Below are 25,317 nucleotides of genomic sequence, written 5' to 3' on the forward strand. Positions count from 1 at the left end.
AACTATAGAGATAGCTCAGGATAACCTGAGCCACTCTAACTATAAGCTTTATCAAAAAGGAAAGTTTTAAGTCTAGCCTTAAAAGTAGACAGGGTGTCTGCCTCACTGACTAAAACTGGTAGTTGGTTCCACAGGAGAGGAGCCTGATAACTAAAAGATCTGCCTCCCATTCTACTTTTAGAAATTCTAGGAACCACTAGTAAACCTGCAGATTGAGAGCGAAGTGCTCTGTTAGGAACATAAGGAACAATCAGATCTCTGATATAAGATGGAGCTTGGCCATTTAAGGCTTTATATGTGAGAAGGAGGATTTTAAATTCTATTCTGGATTTAACAGGAAGCCAATGAAGAGAAGCCAGGATAGGCGAGATATGATCTCTCTTTTTCATTTTCATCAGAACTCTGGCTGCAGCATTTTGGATCAGCTGAAGGCTTTTAACTACAGTTTGTGGACTTCCTGAGAGTAAAGAATCACAATAGTCCAGCCTTGAAGTAACAAATGCATGGACTAGTTTCTCAGCATCACCCCTGGACAGGATATTTCTAATTTTTGCAATATTCCTCAGATGAAAGAAGGAAATTCTAGAAACCTCTTTGATATGGGATTTAAATGACAGGTCCTGATCAAAAACACCACCAAGATTTTTTACTTTATTATCTGAAATCAGTTTAATCCCATCCAAATGAAGTGACTGGCTAATCAGCTTATTTTTCAAAGACTCTGGTCCAAAGATTATAACTTCTGTTTTGTCTGCATTCAGAAGCAGAAAGTTAAGAGTCATTCAGGTTTTTATGTCTTCAAGACATGCCTGTAATTTATGTAATGGGTTAGTTTCATCTGGATTTATAGACAGATATAGCTGGGTATCATCAGCATAACAGTGGAAATTAATCCCATGCTGTCTAATAACTCTACCAATTGGGAGCATGTATAAAGTAAAGAGAATTGGTCCTAGCACTGATCCCTGTGGTACTCCACAGGTAACCTTTGAGCGTGAGGAAGATTTGTCATTTAGATGCAAGTCCATTATCTGAGGCCATGAAAATATCATTAGTGACTTTCGCCAGAGCTGTTTCAGTGCTATGATGAGCTCTAAAGCCAGACTGAAACTCTTCAAAAAGTTCATTTTGGTGGAAGTGATCGGAAACTTGTTTGGCAACTACTTTCTCAAGAATTTTAGATCAGAAAGGAAGATTAAATATATAGGTCTATAATTGACCAAGTCAGCTGGGTCAAGAGACGGTTTCTTAAGCAGAGGTTTAATTCCAGCAACCTTAAAAGCTTTAGGTACATATCCCTGTTACAGAGATAGATTAATCACATCTAAAATGGAGGAGATCAAAGGGAATACCTCCTTAAATAACCTGGTTGGAACTGGATCTAACATCCAAGTTGAAGGCTTAGATGAAGACAATAGTTTTGCTAACTCTGAAAGTTCAACTGGATCAAAGCAGTCTAAACCCGGTTTAGATTCCATGACTACCTCAGATGCTGCCCCACCCTCCAGAGACAAACCAATCATAGTTAGAGTAGTCCTAATGATCTTATTTTTTTTTATAAAGAATCCCATAGAATCAAACATTTTAGTTTATTATCGATATTTTTTCAATATTATAAAAATGATATTCCTGTTTTCTTAAAGATGTAATCTAGACTATGTATGCAATACATGTTATTTAACCTTTGACCCATTTACTGCATAGGACTTTGGTCCCTACAGCTTACTTCTACGCTCCAGTTTTCTCTCCTGTTTGCAAAAACAACACAACAAAAGCATGATGGGAAAGAACCACCCAGCAGCCTGAGACCCGGTCCACAACTTTTATTTTTTATTTCATCGATGGAGAGAAGAAGCTCAAGGAATGACATGGTCAGCGTTTCTCTGCAGAGAACATGATGGAATAAAACAGGCGTCCAGCATTAAGAGCTGATCCTGCTTTGCGTCAGCAGAACATGGAAGGATCAACAGAACCGAGGAGAACCGGCCCCGGCGAGGGAAAAGGCGGGAACCTTTCAGCCAGAGGCCGACATCGGATCCCCGAGCAGCAAACCTTTCAGAACCAGGAAAACTCAACGAGTCGGGCTCAGAGGTTCAGACACACATTTAGCAAAAACAGTAAAAATAATAAAAGGAGTAAAAATATCAAAAAGACCAGAAGCTGGGAGACAAAGACGGACTGATCTGGTTCAGTTCCGACTGATCCGCCGTCAGAAAAAAGGAAAATCTGTTTCTAAAAATCAGGAAAGCTTTATCGACATGAATCCATGGGTCCGCTGCCCGTAGCGGTGGAGTGACACCAGAACCACCGGGTTCCGTCTGAGGACTGAAGTATGAAAAGTCAGGAAACATCTAGAATGGTCCACATCAGCCTGAAGGTCTGATTCAGGAAGAACTTCCAACGACATGATGAGATGGAGGAGCATTGGCGTTACAATCCGGAAAAAAAAGAAAAGAAAATCTGGATTAAAACACCGCCTGACTACGACCGCCAAAGATTTCCTCCACTTCCTCACTCCGAAACGTCCCGGCAGTCCCGTCGGACGGAGACAGGAAAACAGGACCACCTGACGGAGGACAGATCTATTCTCAGTAGTTCTTTCCTCTCTGCTTTTCAGTTTATCTATTCCTCCAATTTGGAGTAACTAAAGCGACCGAGGCGCCACCGCCCTTCTGAGGCCAACTCCGTGGCTCCACTGGTCCGGGCCTCAGGCGTCGGGAGACACGGAAACATGGAACCCAGATTATTTCTACTTTAACCGTCTCTAATGCTCTCACTCCAACCACACCAACAGGCTTCGCTGAAATAAAAACTAGATCTAGACCTTAGTAAAGGACGACTACCGGGACAAACTTTGGGTTTGACTTCATGTCCAACGCTGCAGAAATGAAACACGACCCAAAGGAAGGGTTCCTCTACAAGTCCAAAGCAGGAAGCAGACCTTCCAGTCTGAAACCACGGCTTGTTCTTGCGTTGGAGCGTTTGCCTCTTAGGACCTGGGAACGGGCGGGGCTGCGGCGCTGATGGAGTTAGAGGAACGGGAGAGGGAACAGACACAGAGAGAGGATGTGGCTTTGAGCAGCAGGAAACATGCAGATTCATTCAGAACATTCAGAAGAAGAAAGATGTGAGAGCTGGGATCAGCGGCTGGAGCAGGTTCTGGAGGCGGCTTCACCGGTCCATCATGCTCAGGATCATCTCTGGGGTCAGGTCTCCGTTAGCAGCAGCGGCCGTCGTTTCCTCGCTCACAGCCAGCTCCACCTCCTCCGCCCCTCCCTCCTCGGTCAGCCCTTCGACCTGCTTCTCAGGAGTCGTGCCGTCGACCTCCTCCTTCTTCACGATGATGTTCTCCACGGCGCCCATCAGCTCGTCCTTCACCTGAACAGTGGCGACGACTGAAAGACAAAGAAGAGCAAAGACGTGAGGACCGACAGATGAAGACGGTGTTCCGTCAGACCAGCATACCCATAGTCAATACCCCTTTAGTTTACCCCTTAAGTTTATCCCTTTAGTTTACCCCTTTAGTTTACCACTTTAGTTTATCCCTTTAGTTTACCCCTTTAGTTTACCTAGGGTGACCAAACGTCCGTATTTCCCAGGACATGTTCGTATTTCACATCCTGTCCCGGGCGTCCCGGGTTTTTTTTTTAGAAAGTGAGGAAATGTCCTGTTTTTTTAAATTACCTTAGTTGGACCATTAAATTTACAGACGCTAGGGCACTGCGCACGACGCTGCGTGTGACATCACCCCTGAGCCGCGCCAGTGCGGGCAGCCCTGTTCTTAATCAGAATATAGATAGCGTGGCTGTCAGTACGCCAACAACATGCAAAGGCACAAATGTATGTTTACCAACGATTTACAAAAGAGTTTCCCCGTTTTCAGACCGGATCGAGACAAATGGGAGGCCTTGTGCACAGTGTGCAAAGCAGGCACATATGTCTCGGTGTCCAATGGAGGTGCAAGGGATCTGAAAAGCCACCTGGACTCGGAAAGTCAAGATAGTCTATTGATATGTTTGTTCGTTTTTGGTACATCTTGAGTTATTTTTGCTACAAAAGAGGTATTTTTTGTCAATTAGCGCATTTGTTTATTTTTTCCAATAACCTACAGAACAGACATTATTTCGTTCATTGCTGAGGCTGAGTATCATCATATTGGGATTGAGAGTTATTGTTAACTTTTATTGTTAAGTGAGGGATGTTTAGATGAGACATTATTTCTTTCATTGTGCTATTCATTCCTTACAGGAATTGTTAAGCATTTTTAATAAATACATTTTGAATAAAATTATCATTTGTTATTGGAGTTATTGCTGTTGACTTTTACTGAAAAGCATTTTTAATAAATCAACTGTTAATATCATGTTATTGTAGGATTACCTAGGCCTACTGTATGCATGGGAACAGAGATCCCCCGCCGCCGCCCCCCCGCTCCAACGTGTCCTGGTTTTTCAAAATGAAAATATGGTCACCCTAGTTTACCCCTTTAGTTTACCCCTTTAGTTTACCCCTTTAGTTTACCCCTTTAGTTTATCCCTTTAGTTTACCCCTTTAGTTTACCCCTTTAGTTTACCCCTTTAGTTTACCCCTTTAGTTTATCCCTTTAGTTTACCCCTTTAGTTTACCCCTTTAGTTTACCCCTTTAGTTTACCCCTTTAGTTTACCCCTTTAGTTTACCCCTTTAGTTTACCCCTTTAGTTTACCCCTTTAGTTTACCCCTTTAGTTTACCCCTTTAGTTTATCCCTTTAGTTTACCTCTTTAGTTTATCCCTTTAGTTTACCCCTTTAGTTTACCTCTTTAGTTTACCCCTTTAGTTTACCCCTTTAGTTTACCCCTTTAGTTTACCCCTTTAGTTTACCTCTTTAGTTTACCCCTTTAGTTTACCCCTTTAGTTTACCCCTTTAGTTTACCCCTTTAGTTTACCCCTTTAGTTTACCCCTTTAGTTTACCCCTTTAGTTTACCCCTTTAGTTTATCCCTTTAGTTTACCCCTTTAGTTTACCCCTTTAGTTTTGTATGAATAATAAACTCTAAACTACCTCAACGGGCGTGTATCCCTTAAGTCATGTTTAATAATCCTATTTAATTACTTCAAAAAAGTATTTTTTGGCGATTTTTGAAGTGTATGGCGATCTGACATTAAATAATATTTTTTTTTTGTACATGACTAAAGGGATAAACGCTAATCTGACGTCTTGCGCATGTGTAATGGCTATAGGTATGCTGATCTGACAGAACAGCGGCCTGCAGGAAGTCAGTCAGTCAACAGCTGAACTTCAGGGATGGGTTAAAGTCGTAAGGGTAATGGCTGTTCCAATCGTTGCATTTCCAAATTCTCCCGAGTGGTGCCCGACTTTATACGAGTTAATAAAGTGAATGTGATTGGTCATATCGAGACGGCGGGATTGTTGTGGCAGAAGGTTAGCAAGCAAGTTTGGTTGTGGCCAGTTTGTTTGAAGCATCTTGCTAACCAGTTAGCAACTTAGTGCTACTTGGTCCCAAAGGGAAATTCCATTGGGACCAAGTAGCACTAAATTGGTGACTTAGAAACAACACTGTCAAGGAACGCTATGGACAGAGGAAACATGCATACATTTTTTTATTTAGAGGAGGAAAGCGGGGACGAAGATGTTGTGGAAGAGGACGCCAGGGCGGCAGAAGCTTGGTTTGGTGTAGAAGGCTTCCAGCTGTACATGTTTGAGCCCTTGCCTCGCAACGCTGCCAGTTCTGTTAGCTCTACGCCTGCTGAAGACACAGACGTCTGCTCAGCTCTACAGTGATACCGCGTTTCTGGTGCGTTACAGAAATCTGACAGACGACCAAACAGCCTGGGGTCTGTTTCAAGAGGCAGGTTTAACAAACTCAGATTCAAATCCTAAACTCTAAATTGAAAGTCGGGAACTCAGAGTGTTCGGTTTCACAGCAGCTGCTGTGATCAATTACTTCAATCAATTTTGACTTGGTCCACTCAGAGTTTAGTGCGTCCATAACAAGTATGAAAAGCCATTATCAGTGGAGCACCGATTCACTGAGTCACCGTGACAACAGAAAGTGCCTATTTAACGCCACTGGAACTAGAGATTTTAATGCAGAAATGAAAAAATATAATAAAAAAGGAGAATGTGTTTAAAAGACAGAGAAGCGGCACTACAGCTGCAAAGGAGAGGAGGTTTATATGTTTTAAGCATCCGATACCCATTAGTTTTAAGGTCTGAACTTTTTTTGTCTCTGATCCGATGTTTTTCCATGTCCCTCTGGCTGCGTATAGAGAGGCTCCGACCAGGCAGGGTGAGCAGATTTTATTCACTTCTGTCTCTGTGTTCATAAACACATTAAAACTATTTCCCACATTTGATTAAACACATAATGAAAAGTTATTAAATAAAGAAAAACCAGCAATGCATTCTATAAAGCAAAGCTCTATTTAACAAGTCTGTGCAGCATCTAGAACCAGAACAGATAGAGAATGTTCATCTATTAAAAACATAACAAGATCTACGTGTAAAGAAAAGAAAAACGCAGCAATAAACGGTGGTGACTCAGGCAGAGAGGTGATTCTCAGAGAGATCTGAGAAGTTTTTCTTTCTTTTTTCCATAAAGAGGTGAGAGACATACGCTGCTCTGACTTGCTCTGTCTGCTCCTCCTTATTCTGGTTTCTGTGAGGCTCAAAGACGATCACTACTTTATTATTTTCCTGTTTTAAAGGAATAGTACACCCAAAAGATGATTAGCCTTCATTTTCTACTCACCCCCATGCTGAACAACACTCTGGAGTACTTTTTTGATATCTCAAATGCATCTAGAGATCTGGGAGGCTTCTTGCTGTCTGCTGACATTCAAATAATGGAGGTCCATGGCGCCCGAGGCAGAAAGGTCCATAAAAGTCCACAAAAAACGTGTCAATATTCCTCCATACTGCTCGTCCAATGTATTCCAAGTGTCCTGAGTGGGTAGCGTCCATAATTTACTCGAAACGAAGTCATTATACACTACTGTTTATGCTCTAAAAACATTCTAAATGACTTCGTTTCGAGTAAATTCTGGATGCTACCCACTCAGGACACTTGGAATACATTGGACGAGCAGTATGGAGGAATATTGACACGTTTTTTGTGGACTTTTATGGACCTTTCTGTCTCGGGCGCCATAGACCTCCATTATTTGAATGTCAGCAGACAGCAAGAAGCCTCCCAGATCTCCAGATGCATTTGAGATTTTAAAAAAGTACTCCAGAGTGTTGTTCAGCATGGGGGTGAGTAGAAAATGAAGGCTAATCATGTTTTGGGTGTACTATTCCTTTAATGTTTCATTGTTTTTGCTCCAGTCTGTCCTGCTTACTATAAACGCGAGTGAATGTGGCTTCACGCCCTCTGCTCACCTGACGCTGCGGGCCCGGGGGCGCTGGCCGCCTGGGGTTTGGGGTTCTTCGGGGGTCGGCCTCGTTTCCTCTTCACCGGGGGCTCCTCGGGGGCCACCAGCGGGACAACGGCAGGAGCCTGATCTAGTTCCACGGCCTCTAGGTCGTCCTCCTCCTGCAGCACGGCAGCTTCATCCTCAGCCTCGTCCTCATCCTCCAACTCGTCCAGTTCAGCGGCGTCTTCCTCTGGATGAAGGGATGAAAAAGGTGTAAACACGGAAACATCCCGCTGCTGTTCATCGACGGCCCAAACACTCACCGCTGTCGTCATCGTCCCTCCTGCTCCTCATCTTCCTCTTCCTCCCTCTCCTCCCTCTCTTCGGGGTCACAGCTCCGTTCTCCAGCTCCTCCGCCTCGCCGTTGCAGTTCTCGGCATGCCGAGCCATGGTGTTCTAAGGAGCAGACAGGGTTAGTGTGGAGCGGGCGATGCCGGACGGCGTGCCGAGGACGGGACGGTGAGCCTCACCCTGCGCGTGAACGTCTTGCTACACTTGGGGCAGACGAAGGCGGTGGGGACAAAGTTGGGGTCGTGGTAGCGTTTGAAGTGCATGTCCAGCAGCTGCTTCTGCCTGAACGTCTTCTCGCACTGGCTGCAGGCGAACGGCTTCTCTCCCGTGTGGGTCCGGCGATGCATCACCATGTGGCGCTCCTGGAAGACGGCGCCGTTAGAACACAGACCACTTCCTGTGGGCTAAAAGCGGCGCAAACCAACCTGACGGCAGCAGTAGTCGCACAGGTCACACTTGAAGCGCTTCTCGTTCTTGTGGGACTTCTGATGCTGGATCAAAGCGTAGCGCTCGTGGAAAACGGCGTCACAGTATCGGCACTTCCTCCCGGTCTCGATGAACGAGTGCTGCTTCCTCAGATGGACGCCTGCGTGGATGGGAGAGAGAGGGTGAGGACGGGGGACGTCTGCCTGAGGGGGAGCAGCGGCGGGTCTTACCCAGGTCGCTCTTGCGTGCGATGACGGTGTCGCAGTGAGGGCAGTGGAACTTAGCCACGTTCTCCGTGTGTTTCTGCAGGATGTGCATCTTCATCGTTCCGCTCTGGGTGAAGCGGGCGTGGCAGATGTAGCACTCATACGGCTTCTCTCCTGCAAACAAAGACGGTTTGGACGTGAGAAAGACGGCGCCGCGTTTCCTCAGAAGCCCGGAGGCTCACGCGTACCTGAGTGCGTCCTCATGTGTCTCTTCAGCTTGTAGGTGTCTCTGCTGGCGTAGCTGCAGAGGCTGCACTGGAAGGGCCGCTCGCCGGTGTGGGAGCGAATGTGCCGCTTCAGTTTGCTCACCTGTGGACGACACGGAACGTCAACCTGAGCTCGGCAGCGGGCGTCCAGCAGGACGGCGGCCGGTCTTACCTCCACGCTGGCGTAGTCGCACATGGAGCACTTGAACGGTTTCTCGTGTGTGTGTTTGTAGCGGCGGTGGCGCACGAGTTCTCCGCTGGTCACAAACGCCATGTCGCAGTCGGTGCACTTGTGCGGCCGAGTTCCTGCGGGGAGAAAGTCAGCGTGAGTCTGGAAGCTAGCTAACATCATGTTGAGGCGTCTCGGTGAGCAGTGCTGCCGACTCCTCAGCAAGAAAACTCGTTATTGGCCGTCCTACAAGGTGCTACGAGGCGCTAGCTTATGTCATCCAGCTGCAGGGGAATCTGAATCCCTAAAATTGTTTATTTTTTCCTTTTTAGGCTGTTAAAGCAGTGTACTGGAGAGGAGCTGAGCAGCTCCTTTAGTCAAAGACTTTTACAGCCTGTTTGGAAAAAGGAGCGCTACCGCAGGTCATTCATCCCTGAAATGAAACCTTCTTTCCTGTTTTTGACAGGTTGATTTGCCGAATTGTTCTGTTTTTTTTGTAAGCTATGTCTAAATTAGGAAAGCTTTTGATCTATTTTACAGATTTCACAGCCTGTTATAACATTTAGACCTAAACCAAAAAAGTCCTAAAGCAAAAATCATCCACTTGCATAATGTGGTCCCCCCCTTTGGATGGGGGGCGTTTGGCTTCTTTTGTTAGCCTGTTTTTCCTAAAGCTTTTCTTTGCTCTGCAGCTCCTGAGGATTCATGTGAATCTGAATTTCTCTGCTCCTCTCTGACGGCCGGCGGCAGGTGAGGCTGATCACCTGTGTGCGTGTTCAGATGATTTCGCAGCAGAGTCACCGTCCTAAAGGCACGTCCACACAGGTGACACTTGTGCGGCCTCTCGTCGGTGTGGCTCTTCATGTGGCGATCCAGGTTGGAGCGGCGGGGACACGTGTAGCTGCACAGCTCGCACTGGAACGTCTTCTTCACTCCTAGAACGACCATCACAGCCACAGGTTAAGCAGCAGCGCCTCCTCCTGCTGGCTGTCGGCTACGGAAAGCTAAACTATACCTTTCTTCTTGATCTTTGTGGGCTTGGGCGGCTTCATGTTGCCCACCACTTTCTCGGCGTTGACCTCAGACAGAAGGCCCTCCTGCTGTTCCTCCTCAAAGTCGTAGACGCTGACGTCCATGTCCTTGTCCCCCTCAGCGTAGCGCAGTCGGCTCTTCTTGCCCTGTAAAAGCAGAAGGTTTAGTTCCCTCACACAGAGACCCTGGGTCCTTCAGACGGAGCACGCCGTTACCTTTTTGGACTTTTTGATGCCTCCAGACGGAGGCTGATAGTCTGGGTCTTTAGCCCAGCTTTGGTCGCTGTTTGGTGCCTGAACCGGCTCGTCTCCTTCATCCGGCAGCTGCTGTCCAACATCTTCATCCTCGTCATCGTCCTGCTCAGGGTGGGGCTCCACTCCCTCTTCCTGCTCCACCGTCTCCACCTCCCCGTTAGCGCCGACCTTGACAACCTGAAAACCAAGGAAACTGGTGACCATGTCTCTGGTCGCCCCGGATGTGACCAAAAGACCCCGAGCTGAGGTCCTCCTCTGATCGGGAACCGACCCAGACGCTCCCATCAATCAGCCAGACGCTGAAATCAGCTCAGATTGTTTGGATTCATCTTAAAATGATCAGATTTCTTTTCTTTTTATTACAAACATAAAAACATCCACGTTCAGCTTCTGATAATGATCTTAAGGCCAGAACACTGAACAACACACTGAATCCGATTCTGCGTTCGATCCAACAGTAAATCCTCCCTCAGAGGACATGGCGTTTAGCGCTCATTCAGAGTCAATGAGGATGATTTCCAGCAGGGGGCAGCGTAACTCCGACTGAGATAGAGGCCAGGCCTATTTCAGACGGACTACGCAGTAATTCAGCAGCAATTTCACGGGTCTGACAGGAAGAGACGCAGTAATAGAGTAAAACACATCTGCTTTGGAGGAAAATATTAAATCAATTATGTTAATCTGACGGGGAAAGAGTCAGTCATGAGTCACTCATCGTGTTTATAGTAAGCAGGACAGACTGGAGCAAAAACAATGAATGAAACATTAAAATAGAAAACTTTCCCCATGATAGGAGTTCAGGAGGACAGAGAACGGATAAAGTAGTGATCGTCTTTGAGCCTCACAGAAACCAGAATAAGGAGGAGCAGACAGAGCAGGTCAGAGCAACGTATCTCTCTCACCTCTTTATGGAAAAAAGAAAGAAAAAGTTGGATAAACTTCCTAGCCTGGGTGCCATTCCGAACTTAGTCCCGCCCACAAAGTTTGAGGTCGGGAAGTTCGGTCTGGCTCTGCTCCATAGTAGCGCGAGTATTATCGCCCACTGTCAGGCGATCCAATCAAATTGTCAGGGCGGGCTTTATACGATGATGGACAGATGATCAACAGTAACGTAATCAACCACGTGACCAATGCGCGCTTGTGTGACAACAATAATGTCTGCCGCTGGAGAGTTTGGGTGAGTAGATTCTGCTATTAGGTCTGTTCTAGAAGATATCGACAGCAAATTAATTTTAAAAGAGGAACAGAGAAACGCGATCAAGTCTCATCTTCTTATTCTAGGCGTGCAACTGCACGCTTTGATTTTTGTGGACAACAACTATGCCTCGCTTAACATACGTCACGCACTCCGTTGCTCTTATTGGTTGTAGGTCTATCCAATTGAGTGCAGAGGCATTTTTTTTCCTGGTTCGTTCGAAACACGCCCCATAATCACAGCTCTATGGAGCAGTATCAGACTCATATTCTGAATAGAATTGAGTAGGACTACGTCAGGCTATAAACTTCCCAGATCTCTCTGAGAATCACCTTTCTGTCTCAGTCACCATGGAAACCGTCCCACGCCATTCATTGCTGCGTTTGTCTTTTCTTTAGACATAGATCTCATTATGTTTTTACTAGATTAACATTCTCTATCTGTTCTAGGTCTAGATGCTGCAGACTAGTTAAGTAGAGCTTTGCTTTCCAGAATGCATCGCTGGTTTTTTATTTGTTTTTATAAGATTTCATAATGTGTTCCAGTCAAATGTGGGAAATAGTTTTATTGTGTTTATAACACAGAGACAGAAGTGAATAAAATCTGCTCATCCTGTCTAGTCGGAGCCTCTCTATAAGCAGTCACTTGGACATGGAAAAAAATCAGATTGCAGATAAAAAAAAGTGTGCTCAGCACAACCCGCTGCGCCCTGAAGGGGACTGAGGCTACCACATGAGGCAGGAAGGCAGGGATCAAGGCTCTGATGCATGATTGGAAATGATCTCGTCTTTCTTTCAAGGTTCTCTTGTAATAAAAAACAGAACCTGCTGGTTTGCTCCACAGAATCACCCTGAAGGAAAAGCTCTAATGAACCCAGCGCTCCCTCTGCAGATCCACGTACCTGGAAGCCCTCAGGCAGCGGCAGTGTGTGGCAGATGACCGGGTCTCCAGTCTTCGACATGGCGGTGGCCTCCACAAACGTGCCTTGCTGCAGAGCGTCCACCGTAGCGGCGGAAACGGGCACCTGGACCAGCTGCAGCTCCCCCAGACCCAGAGCTGCCTGCTCCTCCATGTTGACCACCTGAAGCCGGGAGAAACAGGAAGTCAGGCCTTCTGCAGGAGAGCGGCGACGTTCTCACCGACAGCCAGTCCGGAGGTGCCCACCTGCAGGGTGATGATCTGAGTCTGGTCCACCGTCGTCACGGCAGCCTGATGGTGAGCTGTGGCTGATGACCCCCCCACAGCAGCTTCCATGACCTGGAATGAAACGGCTCATTGGGCTTCGGTCTGGAAGGTTCTGGAAGCTGAACGAACCTACAGAAGCTGCAGCTTACCTCGGTTTTCATCTGCATCAGCGTGGGATCCAGGGAGTCCATGACCATCATCTCAACCTCTCCGCGTTGGACGCTGACCCCCACGCCGGCGCCCAGCAGCGCCTGCTGGGACTGGGCGGCTGCCACCATCCCTTCTACGTGACCTGGAAAACAACATCCGTTCTGATTGGCTGCAGGCGACAGAAACACACTTCCTATGACTCTAGAAGCTCTAAGGCAGAACCTTGGTCCAGAACCAGAGTGGTCTGTCCTTGGACCACGCCGCCCGCCTCCGCTGCCTGCTGAAGGAGATCCACCACCATGGCGTCCTGGCTGTGAACCGTCTGGATGGTTGGGAAGTCTTTCAGAGGAGCGTCAGCTTCCCCTACAGGTTCTGCTGACCCGCCGTCCATGACTGCCAAGAACTAAAACGCCCTGAAAAAGAAAAGAAATCAACCAGTCAGACGTCGGCCTTCGGTGTCTGCAGCTGAACGAGCAGGAAACTCCTGCTGATCGCAGGACGTGAAAACAGCTGCATCTGCAATATAATCGCAATCTAGAAAAATGCAATTTTCAAACCGCAGAGGCTCTCAGTTTCAGTGACCTTACATGTAACAAGAGGAAGATCAATTAGGTAAATATGGAAGGCAGGAACGTTTGCACACAAAGTTTACTTCTATTCTAACTCTTGAAGGAGGCACCAGCACCTCCCTGCGGCTCCTGCACCTCCCTGCTGCTCCTGCACATTCCTGCAGCTCCCTGCTGCTCCTGCACCTCTTTGCTGCTCCTGCACCTCACTGCTGCTCCTCCACCTCCCAGGTGCTCCTGCACCTCCCAGCTGCTCCTGCACATTCCTGCACCTCCCAGCTGCTCCTGCACATTCCTGCAGCTACTGCACCTCCCAGCTGCTCCTGCACATTCCTGCAGCTCCCTGCTGCTCCTGCACCTCCCAGCTGCTCCTGCACATTCCTGCAGCTACTGCACCTCCCAGCTGCTCCTGCACATTCCTGCACCTCCCAGCTGCTCCTGCACATTCCTGCAGCTACTGCACCTCCCAGCTGCTCCTGCACATTCCTGCAGCTCCCTGCTGCTCCTGCACCTCCCAGCTGCTCCTGCACCTCCCAGCTGCTCCTGCACCTCCCAGCTGCTCCTACACATTCCTGCACCTCCCAGCTGCTCCTGCACCTCCCAGCTGCTCCTGCACATTCCTGCACCTCCCAGCTGCTCCTGCACCTCCCAGCTGCTCCTGCACATTCCTGCAGCTCCCTGCTACTCCTGCACCTTTTTGCTGCTCCTGCACCTCCCAGCTGCTCCTGCACATTCCTGCAGCTCCCTGCTGCTCCTGCACCTTTTTGCTGCTCCTGCACCTCCCAGCTGCTCCTGCAGCTCCCTGCTGCTCCTGCACCTCCCAGCTGCTCCTGCACCTCCCAGCTGCTCCTGCACATTCCTGCAGCTCCCTGCTGCTCCTGCACCTTTTTGCTGCTCCTGCACCTCCCAGCTGCTCCTGCACATTCCTGCAGCTCCCTGCTGCTCCTGCACCTTTTTGCTGCTCCTGCACCTCCCAGCTGCTCCTGCAGCTCCCTGCTGCTCCTGCACCTCCCAGCTGCTCCTGCACCTCCCTGTCCCTGCTTTGCTGTCTCTTCTTTTCTGAGCCCTCGTTCTGTCAGACCGGCACATCATTAGTCATGTACAAAAAAAAAATTGAATTACTTATTTTTTTTTGTGTTTTTAGAAGCGTATGGCGATCTGACATTTAATTATTTTTTTTGTAAATGACTAAAGTGATACACGCCTGATGAGGTAGTGTAAAGTTTATTTTTTGTACAAAACTAAAGAGATAAAAGTAAATCTGATATCTTGCAGATGCGTGTTGACTATGGGTATGCTGGTCTGACAGGGTATGCTGTTCTGACAGAAAAGCTGCTCTTCATATCAGCTGAATCTGGTCAGCTGGTCTCTCAATGCCATTGATCAAACTTTCTCCACTGGAAGGCAGGAACAAGTCAAGCTAATCTGGACTGAATAAATTGAAGCAAGTTTGTTCCACAGGTTTTAGTGAGCAGAGTGAGAGGAGGAAATGAGACTTTTTTGCAGAATGCCAAAAGTGTAAAAATGAATGTTTTTCCATTCATCAAAGGGAATCTGGTCAGATAAATTTGCTGATTTCCATTATTGGAGACATTCTGCATAAGACAAGGCCTTTGCTCCTAAGATTTAGGCGTTAGTTCATGAAATTACCAATAATATCACCAAACTGAATAGAAAATAAGAATAACAGAGCGGCTTATGTAACGCATGCTGGTGACATCTGACCCCTCCTTGGAAATGTCTCTAGTTTCCACAATGCAAAACAAGTGGATCTAAAAAATAATTTTTTTCTTAATAAGTGCATTTTTTCTTAAAATGTAGGACTTAAGTGACACTTTGCCTGTGGAACAAGACAATTTATATTTTAAAATAAAAATCAAGTGCATATTATCTAATTATTATATTTTAAGAGTAAAAACAAATCTAATTTCATTGACAAATCATTTTATTTACCTACTCAAATTAAGGGAAAATACACTTAATTGATTTTTTATTTATTTACTTATTTCTAGATTGTTTTTGCAATGCAATGATGCCGCTATTAGGGGGCGGGGCTAAAAATGAATACCTGCTGTTGCATTACTCCTGCAGAGTCACACATGTCAGGTGGAATTTTAAATCTCATTTATTTGTTTACACAGCTATAAAGCAGAAATTATTTGTGAAAAAATTATTTTGAAACATGTTTTAGAAATTTTAAAGCCCCATTTAGAAGGTGTGTGGATGAAACACCATGTGACTGAGTTTGGGCCATTTCTATAAATAGATAAACATGAGGAGGAGTCAGCAGGGCCTGGTAGCGGCGGGCATAAATAATCAGAACACCTGCCTTTTACTGCTCCATCCTCACCCCACCATCGTTTCTGCCAGTTTCAGACGGACCTTCACTGAACCAGAACCAGATCCAGAACTCGCTGCCAGACCAGAAACAGCTGACCTCAAACAGGTTCTGTTTTTATCTGGATCCAGCATCGTGTGGACCGGATCACACATCCAGGGAGCCAGGATGGACTTTTTAAAGTCAGGGGCTGTGATTGGACGCCAGCTGTGGAGTTTCCTCGCTGTGGGCTTGGGTATCTCACGGTACTCCAGCTTACGTTGCAGGAAGTGTGTCTCTGAAGAACTGCAATCAGCAGTGGGAGCAACGCATGATGGCCACTTCCTGTCCACCATGGGGGACATTTTCAGTCCTACTCCAGACTGGGACAGCTCTGCATGGACAGACGGCAGACCTAACCTGAGGTTACAGATCAGAATCTGCTTCCTTTGTTTGCTGATTTTAGATGCAAAGGTTTTTTTTTTAATATGCATATAATAGAAATAAAAAGTTGGTTGACTTCTGATGCATGCATTTGTTACTTCAAGGCTGGACTATTGTAATTCTTTACTATCAGGAAGTCCACAAACAGTTAAAAGCCTTCAGCTGATCCAAAATGCTGCAGCCAGAGTTCTGATGAAAATGAAAAAGAGAGATCATATCTCTCCTATCCTGGCTTCTCTTCATTGGCTTCCTGTTAAATCCAGAATAGAATTTAAAATCCTCTTTCTCACATATAAAGCCTTAAAGGAATAGTACACCCAAAACATGATTAGCCTTCATTTTCTACTCACCTCCATGCTGAACAACACTCTGGAGTACTTTTTTGATATCTCAAATGCATCTGGAGATCTGGGAGGCTTCTTGCTGTCTGCTGACATTCAAATAATGGAGGTCCATGGCGCCCGAGGCAGAGAGGTCCATAAAAGTCCACAAAAAACGTGTCAATATTCCTCCATACTGCTCGTCCAATGTATTCCAAGTGTCCTGAGTGGGTAGCATCCAGAATTTACTCGAAACGAAGTCATTTAGAATGTTTTTAGAGCATAAACAGTAGTGTATAGGATTACCTAAAAGCGCGCGCCTGCGGGTTCATGACGCTACGGAAGCCGGCAGACCAAACCAGCGCATTCAGCTCGGCAAAGAACTCATGCTCTTCCTCAACACTGAAGTCCTCAGACATTTTTCTTTCGTTGTTTCTTTCTTTGCACAGGTAAACAGCACATTTCTTCTTCTACGCTTGCATTATTGGAAGAGCAGACGCTGAATGCGCACCTTCATCTGGTTTGATCTGCCGGCTTCCGTAGCGTCATGAACGCGCCGGCGCGCGCTTTTAGGAAATCCTATACACTACTGTTTATGCTCTAAAAACATTCTAAATGACTTCGTTTCGAGTAAATTCTGGATGCTACCCACTCAGGACACTTGGAATACATTGGACGAGCAGTATGGAGGAATATTGACAAGTTTTTTGTGGACTTTTATGGACCTTTCTGCCTCGGGCGCCATAGACCTCCATTATTTGAATGTCAGCAGACAGCAAGAAGCCTCCCAGATCTCCAGATGCATTTGAGATATCAAAAAAGTACTCCAGAGTGTTGTTCAGCATGGAGGTGAGTAGAAAATGAAGGCTAATCATGTTTTGGGTGTACTATTCCTTTAAATGGCCAAGCTCCATCTGATATCAGAGATCTGATTGTTCCTTATGTTCCTAACAGAGCACTTCACTCTCAATCTGCAGGTTCACTAGTGGTTCCTAGAATTTCTAAAAGTAGAATGGGAGGCAGATCTTTTAGTTATCAGGCTCCTCTCCTGTGGAACCAACTACCAGTTTTAGTCCGTGAGGCAGACACCCTGTCTACTTTTAAGGCTAGACTTAAAACTTTCCCTTTTGATAAAGCTTATAGTTAGAGTGGCTCAGGTTATCCTGAGCTATCTCTATAGTTATGCTGCTATAGGCTTAGACTTTTGGAGGACATAGGGACCCCTTTTTCATCATTCTGCTTCATTCTGTCTCTATTCTCCCACTCTGCAGAATCTGTTAGTTCAATCTCTAACGTTCTGCTCTCTCTGCTTTTTCTCATAGTAGCTTCATCTGGTCTGTTCCTGTTTGGCTGTGACTCCATCCTGGAGAGAAATATCAGCTGTGCTGCTGCAATCAACACCTTTGTTTCTAGATGTTGGAGCTTGGCCTGTTTTTCAGTGTAGTCCTGTTTCTCTGACTGTGACTAACTGGATGTGCTCTCTTCATCCTCTGAAATGGGAGCTGGCTCGGAGCTCGTCTGCCTGGCTGTGTGTTTCCTGGACGGGGCCGCCTGTGGAGCTGGTTGACAGTTGCCTTTTGTATCTATGGTTCTTTTTCTATGTCTGCTTCTGTCTCCTTGAACCCCAGTCCGCCTCAGCAGATGGCTGCTCACACTGAGCCTGGTTCTGCTGGAGGTTTCTTCCTGTTCAAAGGGAGTTTTGCCTCTTCACTTTCGCTACAAGCATGCTTAGTGTGAGGGATTGCTCAATGAGTCGATAACTCGAAAACTTTGAATCAATCTGTTGTGAATTGGCGCTATAGGAATAAACTGAATCCATGGAATCATTGGCAGGTTTTTCCTCGCTGGATGATGCAGATCTGCTTCGATTATTCCTCCTGATACAGGAACGTTTACCCCTCTGAACAATCTGCCTTTTCTTTCTTAAAGTCTGATTGTCCATCAGCAGGTTGATGTGAGCAGGGGGACCTTCTCTGGAACCAAACCCCTGAAGACAGATCAATGCAAACCTGGAGATGCAGCTCAGAGGAAACAGATTTCCTGACTTTCTGGAACAGCTTCTAGTTCTGCTAAAAGCCCACAGAGTGGAGCATCCAGGCTGGCTCTGGTTCCGGGCCTTCAGGGGTTCTACCCCAGAGGGAAGAAGGGATGGGGCAGTTGCCGCTCTCCTCCAGCGGTATTGCTGCAACTCTCCCAGCCGGGTCGTAGAGGGAGCTCTCTGCTGCATCAGGCTGCAGGAGCCCCAGAGCAAGAGCCCAGCGAGCAGGGGCCCGGAGCTCCGCACTGAGGGGCCAAGAAGGAACTGGCTGGATGCGGGGATGTGGGAGATGTTAGAAGCGATGAGCTGCTGCTGGAGCTCAGGGCTGTTCTGCTGGGAGACGCTCCGCTAACAGGCCGCAGCCATCAGGGAGAGCTCCCGGCCTGAGCGGAGCTCCGGGCCGCTTTAAAAGGACACGTTCGGCCGGATCGAGGAGTTTGTGGCTTAATGGGAGCTTTTTTATTCGCATTTTAAGACTGCGCAGCGAAGAGGGCCTTTCATCCTGAGCTAGCATAACAAGCTAACCGCACCGAAGTCAGCGTCTGATTCGGAGCCTTTTTCTAAGATCTGCAGAAAATTTTAGCTTTAAACTCATTTCCTCCGTTTGGACCAGAAATGATTTAAAACACGAGATTTTATCACCTCAACCTTTTAGTTAGTCTGATCTGATGGCGGCTTCACCTTTGATTACCTGTCTAACCAAAGCAGGTGAAGGCTGACGTCACTGAGCGTTTAATCTGGATTACTGGGAATAAATCAGCCCGTAAAGGTGATGAGATGTTTAACTTGTTGATTAACGTCTTTAATCTACAACTGCGGTGAATTAAAGTTTGATTTATTGAGATTAAAACAGGCGGGCAGTTCTGTCAGACCAGCATACTCCGTCAGACCAGCATACCTACAGTCACTACCCGTTTATCTCTTTAAACTTTTAACTACCTCATCGGGCGTCTTTCCCTTTAATCATTTACAAATAACTATCTAATTACTTTTTGGTGTTTTTTGAAGCGTATGGCGATCTGCCCACAAGTAGTTTTTGTTCAGGACTAAAGGGATAAACGCAATCTGCGCATGCGCATTGACTACAGGTATGCTGATCTGACAGAACAGCGGCCTTCTGCTACCAATAGGACACTAACTTCAGAGTGATCAAAGTCTGGGAGACAAAGAGTCTAGAAAATGGACGCCTCGGCCTGAAGCGGACTAATTATCCGCTAACCGGCTCCCAATAAATACGCTCACAAACAGAATAGATTAGATCGCGGGCAGTAGGTCCCTCCGCCCGCCTTTAACCCCATTTTCAACGGATATTTTAAAAAACGATAGAGGGAGACAAACACCCTTCCACGAGCGTCCAGGACCCAGAGCCCCATCGTGACACCTAGAGGCCGGTTAAAGATCCTGCAAACTCCCCCCCGGTCAGGAAAGTAGTGCTTCCCTACCTGTTCCCCGGGGTTTCCGCTCCCTGTGGTCCCGCCGGGAAGCGCAGAGGCTCAGCCACAAACTTTGAGCGGCTCCTAACAAACTACTAGCTTCTTCGCAGTTAGTTTTAATTCCTCACCCGCTTTGGCAGAGTAGCTCTGCCACAAAATGGCAGTTAGGAGCTCAGTGCGCCTGTGCGGCCGCTGGGGGGTGGTGTCGGAGCCGAAGCGGTGACCTGATTGGCCAGGAGGGGGCGCGCGGCTAAAGACTGGCCCATTTACCCACAGACATAGGAGTAGAGCCGCATCGATCGTTTCTCCTATGGGCGCTGACGTGATTTGGTGGCGCCATCTTGGGGAGGTCGACAGCTCAGCTCAGTGTAATGTGTTGAGGGGGCACAGAATTAATTTCAATCAACCTTAACTTTCTGAATATTGAACTATATTATAATATGGAACTTTCACAGCTTTGTTTTATTGCTGAAAACAAACAAATGGTTTATTGTATTTAAATATTCTTAGTAGGGTTAAGAGGAATAGAGAATTGAGATGCAAAACACAGCCACTCATACATTTTTATAATTGTTTTTATTACTATATAAAGAAACATATTTATACAGGCATAAATAAATATACATAAATGTATATATATATATATATTGTAAAAATATTGTAAAGCGTCCACAGTGTATTATCTATTCTTCAGATACACATTATATTTGTAAAAAAAAAAAAAAAAAAAAAACTATATAGAACTGTTTTTTTTTGTTTTTTTTTAAATATCAATTTATATTTTATGTGAATGTTATTTTTACTCATGTTTTAGCTGTTTTGTTTTTATTTATACAGTTTTATGTTTTACTTATTCATTTATTTTCTTTACAGTACTTTGGTCAGCTGTGGTTGTTTTTAAATGCTTAAGAAAAAAATTGGGATTGGATATTTTTTTTTTTAATCTGTCACTTATTATTTTTATACACTTTTTAATCTCCACATTGTGTGACCACTTTTGCGGGACACTCTTTAGTGGGACAACAAAGGGAGTTTCTATTCTCTGATGCCTTCAAGAAATTAGCCCTCGAGCTCCGATGGCAACAGTCTGTTGACTTAAAGAAAAATATACTGCAGTGCTGAGGAATCCTTCTGCTCTGCTTAAAGCAACAGGTTAGGGGAGCAGGTCGACCTCCCCAAGAAGGCGCCTGTAATTCCTGCGCCGTAACATTCAATGTGGGTCTACTCTTATATTATGTCCAACATGAGGAGGAGGATTCTGGCCCATGTAGGAATAAGTGGAAATGAAAGAGCAGACCAAACAGCTAAAAAGTCAATTAGAACAAATAATATGACCTTACCTTATGGGTAAGGAGAAACTAAGGCAATAATCAAAAAAGAAATGAAAAAATGGCAGGATAGATGGAACATGGATAGAAGTGGTAGAAATGATTATAATGTGCAGAAATCTATTATTACCAAGGGGTGTGATTAGAAATAAAACGTTATTTTTATTAAGGAAAAGTAAAACAGATTAGTATATAGAATGTATAGTAATAGAAAATGTAGAACATATATAATAAATTGTAGGAAATATGATGAAGTGGTGATAAGATTAAAACAAAAGACAAGACAAATAGGAAGGAAAGATTAATAGAAACAACAAGAGAGGGGATAAAGGAAATACAAAAAGCTGTTATAAAGTATATTAAGAAATATAGGATTATACTATAAGATTAAAAATGTGTATTATATATATATATATATATATATATATATATATATATATATATATATATATATATATATATATATAGAGAGAGAGAGAGAGAGAGAGAGAGAGAGAGAGAGAGAGAGAGAGAGAGAGAGAGAGAGAGAGAGAGAGAGAAAGGGATGGATATAATTGTACAGAGATTGTGTATATAGATTTCGATATTAGATTGAACTAACAGATTCTGCAGAATAGAGATAGAATGAAGCAGAATGATGAAAAAGGGGTCCCTATGTCTTCCAGCAGTCTAAGCCTATAGCAGCATAACTATAGAGATAGCTACCTTTCACCTTTTAACAGTTAATGTGAGAAAAAATAAATAAAAACTGCTTTATATCCCTACATTCATTTAAATGTTATACCATTTTACTTTTCTAAAGAATAAGTTTTAGATTTTTTTACTTTTTTCTAACCCTGAAATTGAGCAGACTTTTAACTGCTGCTACACCCAAACATCAGAGTTTAGAGCAGAACTCTGACCACAGCGTAGCTTCCAGGTTCTCATGACTTAAAGTCCCTCGGAAAGTTAGAAAAAAACTCTAATTTAAATTTAGAAATAAATAGTGATCCTAAAGGGAAATTAAAATAAAGTAACTTAAATCATCTAAAACATGACTGGGAGGTTGGTGGTTCTCTAAATTGTCCTTAAGTATAATTCATCTATCCTGTGTCTCAGTGACTGCTGCATGAAAAGACGCAGTAGATGAACTGATATTTGTTGAAATTCATTTTAAAATCACACACAAGATTAATGGCAGACATTAACAGACATTTATGGGGAAGACAATCTTCCAGATGGAAGAATGAATGAATCAGTAAAACATATCTTTCTGTTACATCCAAAGAAACTCTGCGTCTCCCTAAAAGTAAGAATCATTGAGTCTATTTTAGGCTCAAGGATTAAGCTTAGCTGGGATTTTTTATTATCAGAAACGTCTTATGTTCTGTAGTTCTTTTTCACCTTAAAAAGAAAAACAACCCAAAAATTATATTTTGTATTTTCTTCAATGTTTCTACATAAGAAAAATAGCAATAGCAGCATAAACCCAGAGACACAGAATAGAACACTATTAACTGAACAGCAGAGTATTTAATGTTTATTACTCCAGTAGTAGTATAAATCCTACCGTTTAAAAACACTTTTGTAGAAGTTAGAAAATCAACTTTAGCTTTAAGCTTTTAAACTACAGATTATAGCATAATAGTGTAAGGAGTATGAGCAGGGGCGGATTTAGGAAATCTGGGGCCTTAGGCAAAGACAGGCAGGGGCCCCTCTGAACTGAGAAGACAACACATAGAACAGACCCATTCTACAGATAGAGAAATGTTAATAGAATAGACATCAATTATCTGTTCTAGGTTTTGTCCCTCTCTTGTCCCTTTTCTTCTTGTTTTCCTCTCTATGTTTTGTACTCAGCTGACTTTTCATGCTGTCTCTTTTTTCCAAGCACTAAGCTCACTTAGCTGATTGCTCTTTCCTGTGTTTCCAAAAAGGCCAAAGTAAATAACCCAGTCCTTCTTTTCACTGTAGACAAGCCATGATCTGCTTCTCTGTTCTCCATTTTTCATTTGGATGAAATAACAGCTGCATGAATCATGACAGCAGACAAGATAGAGGAGAGCAGGAGGCGGGGTTACCAATCTACTCGCTCTGGAGTTCACTGCTTTTAGATGTTGTCTCCAAAGTCTCCAGTAGCAGAAAAAAGTCTCCAAATTTGGCGCTAGGAGCTTTTTAGAAATCAAAGTGCTAGAGGGGTCTGAAAAGTGGCTAAATATAGCGACTAAAGCGCTAAGTTGGCAACACTGCTCTTTGCATGGTTTGTTTTCAAGTGGTTTGCTGCTGTCTGTTTGGACCTTTCTGAACATGTGCAGAAAATAGACATGGGGGGGGGGTCGGGGGGTGAGACACACTTAAAATTATTTGCACAAATAAGTAAGCTGTATTAATCATACATCTAAGCAGAGTTTTATGCCCCCCCCCCCGGAACTTGGTGTCACAGTCTTGGTTCCGTTAAGTTTTGTTTGAGTTTTTAGTTTCACGTTGATTAATGTTTGAGTTCTTAGGTTTTTCTTTGTTGCCCTCTTGTGTTGCTTCCCTATTCTCTAGCTCCTTTCTAGAAGCCTCTGTTCACACCTGCTCCCAATCAGCTCGTTAGTCCTGTCTTTGTTCAGTCAGCCAGAAATTCTCTCCCTGTGCAGCTCTTTAGGGCTGGTTCCTCGTATTTCTGGCTCCCTTATGTTTGTTTTCCCTGATGCAAGGTTCTGTATTTTTCCTGTATTTTGTTATCTTGGATTTTTGATTTTCCCGCCTCAGTTGCCTCTGAGTACTAAGAAATTTCATTACTTCTACATAAACTTACCTGTGCCGACTCACCCCCCCCCCCCCCAAGCAGAAGTAAAAATTGTTTAAAAATAATTACTTTAGTAAAATATATATGGTCAACATTACTACTAAATGTAATAAAGTATTTGTACTGTGTTACTGCTGGACGGTACAGGTTCCCTCTGCCTGACCTGCAGCAGCAGAGCAGCCTGTGGTTCTGCTGCTGGGTGTCATAGATTCTTCCTCTCAGTGACGCGGTTCTGCGTGGGTACCGGTACCTCAGCAGCGTGGGTCGGTCCTCTGAATGGATACAATCAGCATCTCCATCTATCTCCCTCAGCATCATGGATCATTCTAAAGGTTCCTGGAAGGCACTGAATCGACTTTCCACCTGATGAAACTCAGCAGATGACCTGAACTCATCACCATCAGCAGAAACTTTTGTCTCACATGGTATTAGATAATCTAACCAGAAACCAGGAATGAAAAACATCTGGAAAGAATATTTTTATTATTTTTGTTCACAGAATAAAAAAATCTGAAAGTTAAGTTTGATTTTCTTTTTGTATCTAAATGAATAATAAAATCAATGGTAAAGAAAAATCTTATATCCAGACATCCTCCTGTGCCTCATGATGTCATCGCCCATATTTGGCAAGGATGATCCTCATTATCTTCAGCTCATTGGTTAAAATATAACAAGAAAGAAGTGAAAAATATGATCTTTGTCTCTTTAATGGAGTTAAAATTGGTAATTAAACCAAATTTTGTCTCCTTCAGTGACAGACTGCTGCACCCTAAATGCACTAAGGAGCGTTATCCCAGCAGCTGGAAGACTCTAGAACCACCACTGTTCCCAACAACCTCAATCAGTTCTTCCATTCATGATGATTTTGCTCAGTTTCTACCTTAGTCAGTTAAATAACATGCTGCTGTCGTTTTGCACATCTCTGATGTTGCTGCTATTTTCAAATATCTGTTACTGTAAAAATGTCCATAGCTGGATATTGGTTATTTATTCTCCAGGTGCACAGTTTGATATTGTTAAAACAGTTTACGGTATTTTATTGTTTATATTTTAACTCTTCAGTATTTTATGCTTATACAATTTTCTAATGTCCACATTTGTGTATGACGGAGTATTAGCGCCAGACTAAAGTCGCGACATTACGAGAATAAAGTTGAAAAATAATGAGAATTAAGTCATTATACTAAAACTTGTTTCAGAAAGAAAGCTTGGAGCTCCGCCCAGCAGATGACGGCCGACCAGCTCCACCAATCAGCAACCTGAGTCCACTTTGACATCCTGCCCAGTTTGATGCTGCTGCTAAAAGATTTCCTGATTTGTCAAACTGATGCCAAAGTATAACTTCACATGATGCTCCACATTCCTCATTGTAGGGAAGAAAGGGTTTCTAGGAAGAGTTATCATAAAATACGACTTTATTCTCGTAATATTAGGACTTTATTCTCAAAATAAAAAATAAATCTCTAGCCTGGCCCTAATACTCCGTCGTATTTGTGTGACCATTTTTCTA

The 25,317-nt window shown here is 44.5% G+C and overlaps 1 protein-coding gene and 1 long non-coding RNA gene across 2 annotated transcripts; one reads left to right on the forward strand and one right to left on the reverse strand.

Annotated features, from left to right (window-relative positions):
- Positions 1-1,842: 1,842 nt before the first annotated feature.
- LOC119793844 (transcriptional repressor CTCF-like) lies at positions 1,843-19,894 on the reverse strand. Its single transcript, XM_038301116.1, has 16 exons — positions 19,716-19,894; positions 12,811-13,001; positions 12,588-12,730; positions 12,418-12,510; positions 12,155-12,334; positions 10,020-10,235; positions 9,788-9,950; positions 9,537-9,707; positions 8,776-8,909; positions 8,586-8,706; positions 8,362-8,511; positions 8,131-8,291; positions 7,885-8,067; positions 7,678-7,810; positions 7,380-7,604; positions 1,843-3,395 (listed from the first exon to the last, which is right to left on the reverse strand). The coding sequence occupies exons 2-16, from the start codon at positions 12,977-12,979 to the stop codon at positions 3,172-3,174; spliced, it is 2,466 nt and encodes an 821-aa protein (XP_038157044.1). The 5' UTR covers positions 12,980-13,001; positions 19,716-19,894; the 3' UTR covers positions 1,843-3,171.
- Positions 18,388-24,328, forward strand: LOC119793845. Its single transcript, XR_005282143.1, has 2 exons — positions 18,388-19,042; positions 23,955-24,328. It is a non-coding gene; the product is annotated as an uncharacterized LOC119793845 (long non-coding RNA).
- Positions 24,329-25,317: the final 989 nt, after the last annotated feature.

Source organism: Cyprinodon tularosa, unplaced genomic scaffold, assembly GCF_016077235.1.
Source record: "Cyprinodon tularosa strain WSP-4 unplaced genomic scaffold, ASM1607723v1 ctg461, whole genome shotgun sequence".
NCBI lineage: Eukaryota > Metazoa > Chordata > Actinopteri > Cyprinodontiformes > Cyprinodontidae > Cyprinodon > Cyprinodon tularosa.

Coding starts and splice junctions, on each gene's coding strand:
- LOC119793844 (XM_038301116.1), bottom strand. CDS start 12,979: ATGGACGGCGGGTCAGCAGAACCTGTAGGGGAAGCTGACGCTCCTCTG. Junction 9,951..10,019: donor GCATCAAAAAGTCCAAAAAG/GTAACGGCGTGC, acceptor CTGCTTTTACAG/GGCAAGAAGAGCCGACTGCG. Junction 3,396..7,379: donor CCCCGGGCCCGCAGCGTCAG/GTGAGCAGAGGG, acceptor TTTGTCTTTCAG/TCGTCGCCACTGTTCAGGTG.